An 11148-nucleotide genomic window follows, 5' to 3' on the forward strand; every position below is an offset into this window, starting at 1 on the left:
TTGGCTGACAGTGAGTTGAGGTGAGTGGTTTCCTGGCTGCAATTAGACTCTACAGCTCATAGGATATGACATCAAGAGCACCGGGTAAAGATTATTTTAGTTGTTGAATATCACTTGATGATGTTTTATCAATAAACAAATCAATGTCTCTAACATATAACACTCCCGCTTGCTTATTTATGCATGTTTTGCTCATTTGTGAGGCAAACGGAAGCAAAAAATAGAGCTAAGAAAAGTAATTAAGTCCGACTTAAATAACAAATGTATTATTCAAATTAGCATCCATTCAGTTTTTTGTGGATAAATCTTTATTTAGGCTTTACTGCTGCACAGTACAAATAGGACAGCTGCAGATTATTGTTCAAGGACAGTTGCTTAAATAGAACAATAGAATTGCACATTCAGCCCACAGGGGGATTTTTTTTAATGCAAAACGTACATCTTAATTTGCTTGTGTGCTCCTGTTCTTACCATTTGACAAATAAGTGCTTCAGTTCCTGGTTCTGTGTTGTCTTAGATGTAATACATACACCATGTATGTCAAGTGTTGGTCAACAAGTCTGTGTGCACGTCCGTGCCTCTGAACATGTACATTAGGAGCGTGGCGTTACTGGACTGATGTCACGCAGTGTGAGGGAGCAGCAGGATTTGATGAGCATAAACCTCCATAAGCTAGGACCTACAGGCTTACTGGCTTTACACCCATCTGTTTGTCTCTCTCTCTCTCTCTCACTCACACACACACAAACATACACACTATGATACACACACACACACACACACACACACTATGATACACACACTCACTGACCACCTTTCATACTTACTTTTCTTTTTCTTTCTTCTTTTCCTCAAATCCCCGTCATAGTCACTCCCAGACAAATGAAATGTTAAATCATCGTACTGAGTTCCTGGAGATTATCGTCATGGTCATGTGACACGGTGACTTGCTCTCTCCTTTCCTACACACTTTAGTGCCAAATTGATTAAGCTGTTTAAAGTTGTCAGAGGATGCGGATGCCACTTTGGCTATGAGGAACATCTTCAAGAGGGACAAAAACACAAACAATATCACGAATAGGTCACGCTGAGATGGGGATGGCTATTATTTGGGTGGGGAAATCTTTCATGGTCATTGCGGTGCAGAGAAGGTCACAAACGAGGACATGAAAAACATCAGTGGTGATTATAAAGGGACAAAACAAGGCTGAATAACATTTTACCCTGAGTTGTTTAGGCAGGCAATGGTGGCTCCACAATTTAATTAGCACTAATGGTTATCATGTGTTGTATTTTGGCTGTCGCTTTCAGTACAAAGGCAGTGCTTGTCCCCCTCGCTAGGGTACTTCCTGTCCTGTCCCAGTGCCTTCACTTATTTGACAGAGCAACTCTGCAAGTAAACAAGAAAAAGAGACACAGTGATCCGTCATGCAACCTATGGTAGAGCATTTTAAGTGGCTTCTAGAGATAAACCATGACTGAAAGAGGCTAATATTTGTGTTTGGTGCACTAGATTCCTATAATATTCCAGTATGTGTCACCATAACCTCCATAGATAATGGATGGATGTCATGGAAGTGTGTGGATGGTTGTGTATAAGTAGGCCTAGTTGATGTGTAGAGTACATCATGACTTATCATCATGTAGTCTGGTTGTTATTTCTTCATTTGCTCTATATAAATAGTCAAACAGTCTTCCTGTGAATTGACGGGAGCGCGCAGAGAAGTGGCTGTAACCCGTGTCTATGGAACCAGCCCACCTGAGCCCCTCAGCGCGGCTCCAGCTGCGCGCTCACAGACGCGGACCGTGACCGAGGTTGGAGCCACTGCGCATGCCCGAGGCAACTTAATATGAATAGTGCCTCACGTCTCAAGACATCTCCCATCCAGGTAAGGGTAACGCCGGTTTACTTGTTGTCTGTTATCTATCGTTTGCTTACCAGTTGTAGGTTTTAATGTGGTGGAGGATAATTCGCGACCCCGGTCACCGACTTTGTGTTTCAGATGCTTCGCTTGTTTTTCCCCCCCACACGAATTCAAGCTGACATCTCTCCAAAAAATGCATTTGTGGTTGGTAAACATTCGTGCTAGCCGATGCAGCAACGTTAGCCAACGCGTTTTACCGGGCTGGTTTCTGTCTCTGGCGACATTTGCACGGCTTCGTCTCTGCGTGTTTTATGCTGTCTGGCTGCTAGTTTTGCGTGTCCTGTTAAGGTTTCGCTAGCTTCTTACGTGCACTGACAGGCGGCAGCTCGCGGCTAGCTAACGCTAGCGGTGCTAACTTGGCAAGTGTGAAAGGAAAAGGGAGTATCAGATTTACTCGGGCGGTAATGTTAAACACCCTGCGACTCGCCTCCGCCGGCTAACTAACGTTAAACGCGGTTGAGTTGCACCTTTTGCGTGCATTTGCGTCATTCTGCCGTGTGACGACACAAATACACCCGCAGATACTGTGATGTTATGAAGCACTCAGGTGGCGGACGCTGTAACCTTAGCTATTGCCGGGATAATGTATGTGTCTTAGCCTCCTAGAGACACATTTAAATCCTAGATTCGCCTGCAGCAACGTCCCCTCACCCTATGCATTCATGTACGGTTGAATGTGTACGCCAGCTTCCTTCTCCATTCTGCACCTCAAGTATTACATTTTGATTTGCAATGGACGAGTGGAGTAGTTCTCATATATTGTTGTCCAGTGTAGAGCTATAGGCTGTGCAAAGGCATTGTTTAAGTAGCATATCCTGTTTTCAGGATGAGCACAGGTGTCTTACTGTATGAGCAATTTTCATAACATTAGAGCAGCCATATTGGCAGGATACTATTCAACTCTGCAGGTCCAAAACCATATTTTTTTGCCTATTTACATGCATGATTTGCTCATTTGTCAGACAAATAATAGCAAAAACAGAGCAAAGAAAAAGAATTAAGTCTGATTAAAATAACAAATGGATTATTCAAATTAGCATCCATTCACCATTTGGACGCCTGTTATTCGTGTCCAGCCTTCCTCTGCAGTATGCAAAGTCAATTTGTTGTCACAGGGTAAGTGGTCCAAGTTTAAATGATCAGCGCTGTTAAACCCTAATGAGACCTAAGCTTGTTGGGTTTGGCATCCTACCCCAAGTCCCATTGTCTAAGTGTGGGTTGAGTGTGTTGGAAGAGACCTCCATTCTCAGACCTGGCTTTGCCTGATTCTGAGAATGTGTTTAATTCATAAAATATAAAAAAAAAAAAAAAGGCCTTTGGTCAATTCAGCTTCTTTTACTGGTTTGGATTCCAGTCCTACATTTGACAGACTAATTTCTGTGTCAAAGGTCGCAGCGTTGAGGTTATTATACCCTCAAAGACACTCTCTCCGGACCCGCCATAAATGCGTCCAGTTTTACATGCAGTAATTTATCGGTATGTACCTCCATGTGACTTGTTGGAAGGCAATGTTCCGCTGATTTTATGACCGTCATTTTAAGTATATTGTAAGTGGTCTTTGGACATGCATATCCATGTGACTTGTTGGAAAAACAGTGTTACGTGACTCGAAGAAGTGCGATGATTATTCTCAGTATATCGTATATTGCTCACGATCTTTGGACGTGCATCTCTGTGTTGCAGGAAATTATCTGATTATTGTATCACTGTGTATTTAAAAATAGTGGACTTTTACAGCATGCAAAAAAAAAAATAGTTTCCCTTACCACCAGAGATGCCAGTTAAGTTGCTTTAATATCAAACTTGGCCTGGCAAATTAAATCCGTCTACCATATATGTGTGCATGACAGGACGTCTGAAGTTGTTTTGCGACTGTCATGGTATCACTAAGATAGCCTTGGACTGCATTCCATTCAAGCTACGGGTTGACTTGTTTACCCTTCAGATGAAATGCATGATGTAGGCTGTGCTCTATTCCATTTGAAGATCTTAACAAACATTAATCTGATTAGACAAATTTGCTAATGTTGTTTTACAGTACAGATTTACTGTGCTCATTTCGTAATGCATCCCTTTTAACTTGTTGCAAGTCTACTTCACAAATTAATGTATTATCCTCAACTAATTGATATCATGGTCTAAGACGTTAAGATATTTATGCATGTCGGAATTTACCAGGCCTGTTTTAGAGGGTTTGTAGGCCAAAGAGCTTTTGGCACAAAAAGAGCTCAGTGTTTGATGCTCCGGTGCAGCTGACAGTGAATTATTTGTGTCTTTCAGTAACCATCATGGACAGTTAAGAAAAACAAGCTGCTGTGTGGAGGACAGAAGGTTAACAATACTCCAAAGCGTCCCGCCGCTCTTCCCACTTAGCCGGTCCAGCAAGTTCCCTGCATCATGGCCGACGAAGACCATGGCAGCTTTGTGGACTGGAACCAGATGGGAGATCTGGCCCAGAGCAGCGGGCCCACCAAGGTAGACTGTAAAGACCTAAAAGAGTTCAAACAGATGGCTCGGCAAGGTTACTGGGCCAAAAACCACAAACTACGGGCACAAGTCTACCAGCAGCTCATCAAAGGTATTCCCTGTCGTACAGTCACCCCAGACGCAGAAGTCTATCGTGACATTATGGGAGATGCAGCCACTAAGAAGCCCTCCTCCCAAATCCCACTTCCAGAGTTTGTGGATGGAAGTCCTCTTCCACGGTACTGCCTAAAGGCAGAGGCAGTAGGCTCGGCCCATCAGATTATCAACTGCGTGGCTGGACAGTTCCCAGACATCTCCCACTGCCCGTCACTACCGGCCGTTACTTCATTGCTCCTGCACTTCAGCGTAGACGAAGCTCAGTGTTTTGAGCATATCAGCCGCATACTGGCCTGCAACGAACCGGGCAAACGACTGCTGGACCAGACTTTCCTGGCCTATGAGTCTAGCTGCATGACTTTTGGTGACCTGGCCAACAAGTACTGCACAGCTGCCCACAAACTCATCGTGGCCACGGCCCAGGATGTTCTCGAAGTCTACTCCGACTGGCAGCACTGGGTGTTGGGCGACCTGCCTTTCAGCCACATGGTCAGGGTCCTGGATGTCTACCTAGTGGAGGGCTACAAAGTTCTTTTCCGTGTGGCTATAGCCTTGCTCAAGTTCTATCGCAAGCATAAAGCAGGGGCCCAGGGAGGCCAGGCCACCCAGCAGCAGGATTCAGCTAAAGTAAGGGCGGACATTCAAGCTTTCGTCAAGGGCATCGCTTCCACCGTCACCCCGGACAAGTTGCTAGAGAAGGCCTTCTCCATCCGTATGTTTAGCCGCAAGGAGATCACCCTGCTGCATCTCACCAATGAAAAGTCCCTGCAGCAGAAAGGCATCACTGTCAAACAGAAGCGGTATAGTCTATAATGTCATTTTTATTTGTGGTGAATTGTTTGCATTCTGTTGTCATTATTTAAAAATCAGGCTGCATCTAGTTAAAGTCAAAGTAGTATCTCATATTCAGCTCTCCACATTTTATATCATTTTAAAGAGACGATAGCAAGTATGTCCTGTTCTTTTTAAGCGTTACACTCTGACATGCTCTTGGGAATGATTTAATTTGCTCTTTAAATATTGTCTCACATTGTGTTCTTGTTTCCTTTTTTGTTTGGTTTCTGCCATGTCTGTCCATCCACCATCTTCTGTCTCATCTGCATCTCACTCCTGTGTTTTCTACATTGGTTATTTCACAGTGCTAGGTGGGTTCTCTTTTCTGTGCTACTCTTCCCGATCCATCTCTTATTTCTTTCAACGCATGCTCATTTCCTCTCAGAATAGATGCGTTCTTGGTCAAACGCTATGATCGCATAATCAAGTAATTGATCGGTGTCACCGGACTCAAATGCATGCATAATTACCGTGTATATATTCACACCATCACCTGATTGGAATTGCTCTTAAAGGTGTATGCGTTACCAACTGTGTGTCTCTTCCTGTGTCTGTATTTCTGGCCGTCTCCAGGCGGAACGTGCAGCTGGCACTTAACCCCGACACCTTCTCCTCTGAGATCGTGAGCGCCAAGGAGATGCGGGACATCTGGTCGTGGATTCCTGAGCGCTTTGCACTGTGCCAACCGCAACTCCTCTTCACCACCTCCACCCATGGCTGCAGCCTGAACAGGTACACTGACCGGGGCTCACCCCAACAAATGAATGCAGTTTGGCTGTTGCTCACAATTTACATTTCTATGCTCATTTTAGCCATGAGTCTTTTGAACTTTATTCATGGCCAAGCAGCCTGAAAGGAAATACTGTATATATTGTAACATGAAAGCAAACATGTAAACAAAACGTGCCAAAAGCAAGAAAAACTTAAACTCATTCTTTATACAGAGCAGACTGTCTGCAGTAACCAGCAGGTCGGCAATGTGGAGCAGAAGTAATTAGTCTTTAATAAAGTAATTAAGAAGCCAATTACTGAGATTGTTGTGACATATTTAAACAGTGCCTTACTTTACAGGCTTATGTGCTTTAATAAATCTTACCTACCAACCAAAAGTCGAATCCTTAGATTCAGTATTTGGTGTTTATAAAGTAAGTTGCAATAATTTAAACAACATTTTTACATTTCCCTCCAGATTCTACTCGCATTGTGAAGGCTATGAACCCACTCTGCTCCTCATCCGGACCATAGATGGTGATGTAAGCAACGCACACACACACACACAGAACTACTTTCTGTCTCAATATACTTCCTATTTTGGACAACAGTCAAATGGGGGAAATGCAGTGTGAGCAGAAATGTAAGTGCCAACTGCAGCATGTTTGGCCAACAAAATCCACAAGAGCAGAAATTGCTATATTGTGTGTACTACAGACACTTCTGTATGTATATATGGGCAGTGATTTTTCTTTTTCAATAACTAGAAAGGTCCACTGTAGATATGTGCATTTCAAAATGGACTCATGGTTTCATTCTTGTCTTGGGCTCTCTGAATTGGTGTCGGATGTTATGATTACACAGGTGTCATATGATCAGATTATAATGCTCCGAACAGATCTCAGCATGAACGTTGGCCGATTACACAAAGCAATCTTCCACTAGTATGAATATATATTAACTCATTCTGAGAATGGAACCATTGCAGATGATCAAACAAGGATTTTTTTTTGCCTCAGGTGTGTGGAGCCTTTCTGTCAACTGATTGGGAGGAACGGAAGAGAGGAGGCAACAAACTGAGCTTCTTTGGCACAGGGGAGTGCTTTGTCTTTAGGGTGAGTTCATGTTTACTACCCTGATTTATTGGTTTCTAATCTGTCTTTTTTCGGTTGATTAAAATTAATTTTCTAGGGAGGAAGTTTTCATTTTGAGCAGTGCCACACTATAGCCACCAGAGGGTACCATCCACACTGTTTTCACACGTTCTTGATTTCAGTGCCACTGGCTCCCATCGGTGTGTCAGCCTCCCATTTGGGGTCGCAGTTCACCACACTGGCACCCACAACCGCACATCGTGTGTGTAGCACTTCTTCTTTGAGTTTCAGTTCTAACACCTGGGCTGCAAATAGCTGAGCACACGGGCTCCCTAACGCCTTCTGTATGAATTATGTACCAGGTATCTGTGTCGATGCACAGCTGTGGGCAGCCCGAGCCAGAAAACATCGTAAGCACACACAGATCGGAAAAACTCCCGAAACCTGATCCAGTTCTATCCGACCTGGTCCTCACCTGACACCAGGAGAAAACGGAGACAGTCGGCAAAGACTGTCGTCTGTCAGACGGTGTTTTTTTTGTGTCTGTAAATGAATTGTGTGATGCTCTGCTGTGTAATTGATAATGAGCGGCTGTTTCCCTTCCTAGCTGAAGCCAGAGATCGAGCGCTATGAGTGGGTGGTGATTCGCCACCCTGAGTTGGCCTCCTCCGTCAAGACTCAGGCCCAGGAAGACACAGCCTCCTCGGAGGGGCAAAACTCAGACAACAATGGCTTACAGCAGCCGGAGAAACCTGCTGGAGACCTGTCGCCCTTTCTCTCTGCCCGCCACTTCAACCTTAACTCCAAGAACACTTCCATGTTCATGGCCGGCAACTTTGACTCCATCATAGTGGGTGAGTGGATTACTGTTGTTGTTGCATATTTTGCTTTTATGTCAAAATCTTCTCTTTCACCTTAGCTGCACAAATGCAGTTGTTGTACTTAACATATACAAACTGTGTGTCTGATCAGGGGGAGGCGACGGCAACGCTCTCTACATCGACTCCGAGCTCAACCATGGGCGCACGGGCCGGTGCACCACCTTCGACAACCCGCCACTGTGTGCTGAGAGCTTCCAGGTTTCACTGCTAGAAGTGTGGGGCTTCCAGGACACCATGGCCTCATAATGTTGTACACACACACACACACACACACACACACACACACACACTACACATGCATACATGTAGATCCATACAGGCATAGAAACGTGTGCAAATTCCCACGCACACATTTTAACACCTTAACAACAAAAGCAGAAAACCTTGATAATAAAATGTCCAGAAGAGTATTAGAGGAGACACAGGTATGCAAACAGAACTAAGTCCGTCCTGCAAATTAATTCATTAGATTAATTTATTTATGAATGCCGTTTAATCGAAATTTCAGCTTGTGAACAAAAAATGTGATATTTTTGTTTTCTGTTTATTTTTGTAATTCCAGATTTGTATTGTGGTGTGCGAACTATGTGAAAGTGTCTGGTAACATGAAGGATCAACCGTAGATAAAGCCAATATAAGATACTTAATTTAAATGTTGTCGGCTAATGTTGTCCACGCTAAGCTGAAACAGTTGAATTTCTGAATGTACATTCAGTCTTCTATGTTCTGTCGTCTGCCAAATTTACTGTATATCTCTATAGTCCGTAAAGAATATTATATAAAGGTTTAAGATAAAAATGTGTAAAGTCAAGAGTTGATTTGGTGAGATGTGTTTTTTGAGTGTTCGGAAACTAAGATCGACGTAGTGAAGTTCCAGGTCAGCTAAGTTTTCAGTCCTAAAAGTACGCATTTCCCCCCTCTTTGATTTGCTCTACGTTTGTGGGAGATCTGCTCAACAGTCGATGTGGTTAATGTCTGTTAACATTGGTGGTGAATTTGAGTGTTGCCATTTTTGCACCACATGTCAAAGCTTTCTTTACAAATGAGTGGCAGTTCCTCCTCGTGTAAAGTATATGAATATTCATGTGATCAAACTTTTTAAAAGAAAAACAAACGTGAGGTGTTTTTTGGTTTACAAGTAATGAATACAAATGCAGTTTGCTCATCCTTCTCCCCTTTTTCCTTCTACTTCCGTCCTTTTCTCGTGTGAAGACAGTAACAAAAGAGGTCCAAAACTGTCCCCTGTTGGCAAAGTGTCTGGTTTGTATCTGTATGTTCAAACTCGTGCTCCAGTGAAAGATCAATTGATTAACAAGTGTTCATGTGGAAATACAGCAATATGCTTCGAAGTAGAACAATGTGGTCTTGTTTTGTTTGCTTCTCGTTACTTCTCTTCCAAATCTATCACATCTCTGTCCATACAAAGAGAGGGTCATTTCTTCAGACTCTCACAGGAGTCTGCCAGATGCCTTTTGAAAGTCAGCTGACCGCTAATGCTGCTCTAGTGGAGACCGATAGCATGCCTGCTTACAAAATTACTTTTATTTAATGTATTTCTGTGCATCTATTTATACCAAAATATGAATGCAAACTGTATGTTTCCAATTATAAAACGTTGAAAGATCTGTAGGGAAATATCTTAGTTTTAACTCATACCTACATTAGATAAGTCTGGGTCTAAAACACCAACTATGTGACTCTTAAATCACTCATACGAACTTCTTGATACACACTATTTTTTTTCTCTGATTTGTGGAAGCTGACAGTGAATGGCATGACTGGAAAATGTTTAGCAGAGATGAGTCAGATATACCCACAAATAAATCTGTAGAAGCCTATTTGTATAGTGTTGCAGACTGCAGGTCATAGACCTTTAATGTTAAATTTCAACCACACCTAAATGTCCAAATGTTGCAACAGACTTCCTCCCATCCATGTACATTAAAGTTGTATTAAAACGGCCAATTAATTTGCAGTGGGTGTGGCATCACCTGCGTGGAGAGAAATGACTCTTACAAAGTGGTGGAGTGGTTCCTTCTCTTCCGTAAGTGGCGTTGACTCCGTCTTGCCAAGCCTTTGCTCTTCATTCAGGATTCACACTCTGCTAATCGCACATGCACGTCTATATTTAGCTGCTCCTTTGGGTGTTGGTCTGGCGCATCTCCTGAAAACCATGCTTTTCAGCCTCAAGCCGTAAGATGCTTAAGTATTTAACCCTACACTGAGATGGGTCTCTCCTTGAACAGCCCCCGCCCCCTCAGATAACGAGAGGCTGTAGACGGGGCGTTGAGAGGCCGACTGTGAAGATCCAGACAAATATTATTTTGTTTTTGCGGACTGAATATAACAATGAGCTTCCACCCAGTGTGACTGATTACAAATCTGCCTTGTCTGTCCTTCAAAGCTTATGTCACATAAGAAAGCAAATATTTGCCATTAATGCAGGATTAAAGGCATGTTTTGAATTATTTGGGAATGAGTTCTTTAGATCTGAGAATGAGAGTGTGTTCACACATTGAAACAAGCCCATATGGGAAAAAAGGCAATTCTGAGAGTAGCTTAGCTCAGGGACTTCCTTTAGATCGAACGCAAATCCGAGTTGGACTCTGTCTGATCTTATATTCAAGCACCACAACCACGTAAAACTGAGGGATCTGGCTCTGAAATCACAGTATAGTGTACATTAATGATTGGTGGCTCTGCTGTGCATCTTGAATAGTATGCTGAATCATAACCTTGTGAGGGTTTCTCACACAGTTCCCCTTCCTTAAAACAGCATCTCAGAGACCATACCAATATGCTGTGTTCTTACAGTCTCAATGACAAGAGCATCCACCTCCATCATTGTCTCCATCTACCCAAAACAAATAGGAAACGACAACATGTATCGTATTGCTGCATGTTGTCAAAATGAGCTGGTTGCAAATGTCAGTCGTGGAATCAACGCGTGTTAGCTCACTCAGCGGGGAAAGAGAAAAGCAAGTGAAAATCTCACTCATTGTGACCTTTTTTTGTTATTAATGCATCACTGCACGCGTACGCATCATCCACACCTCAAAAATGATCGTGTTGCATAATGCAACCTTGCGTTTAGCAGCTGCAGACATTGGAAGAGTCAAG

General features: G+C 43.1%; 1 protein-coding gene across 1 annotated transcript; it reads left to right on the forward strand.

Annotated features, from left to right (window-relative positions):
* Window positions 1-1716: 1716 nt before the first annotated feature.
* Window positions 1717-9380, forward strand: tbc1d24 (TBC1 domain family, member 24). The gene is made up of 7 exons (XM_084040229.1): window positions 1717-1889; window positions 4206-5308; window positions 5916-6074; window positions 6532-6595; window positions 7073-7168; window positions 7755-8001; window positions 8120-9380. The coding sequence occupies exons 2-7, from the start codon at window positions 4323-4325 to the stop codon at window positions 8272-8274; spliced, it is 1707 nt and encodes a 568-aa protein (XP_083896355.1). The 5' UTR covers window positions 1717-1889; window positions 4206-4322; the 3' UTR covers window positions 8275-9380.
* Window positions 9381-11148: the final 1768 nt, after the last annotated feature.

This window comes from Eutrigla gurnardus, assembly GCF_963514095.1.
Source record: "Eutrigla gurnardus genome assembly, chromosome: 22".
NCBI lineage: Eukaryota > Metazoa > Chordata > Actinopteri > Perciformes > Triglidae > Eutrigla > Eutrigla gurnardus.

Coding starts and splice junctions, on each gene's coding strand:
- tbc1d24 (XM_084040229.1), top strand. CDS start 4,323: ATGGCCGACGAAGACCATGGCAGCTTTGTGGACTGGAACCAGATGGGA. Junction 6,596..7,072: donor TCCGGACCATAGATGGTGAT/GTAAGCAACGCA, acceptor TTTTTGCCTCAG/GTGTGTGGAGCCTTTCTGTC. Junction 8,002..8,119: donor CTTTGACTCCATCATAGTGG/GTGAGTGGATTA, acceptor GTGTCTGATCAG/GGGGAGGCGACGGCAACGCT.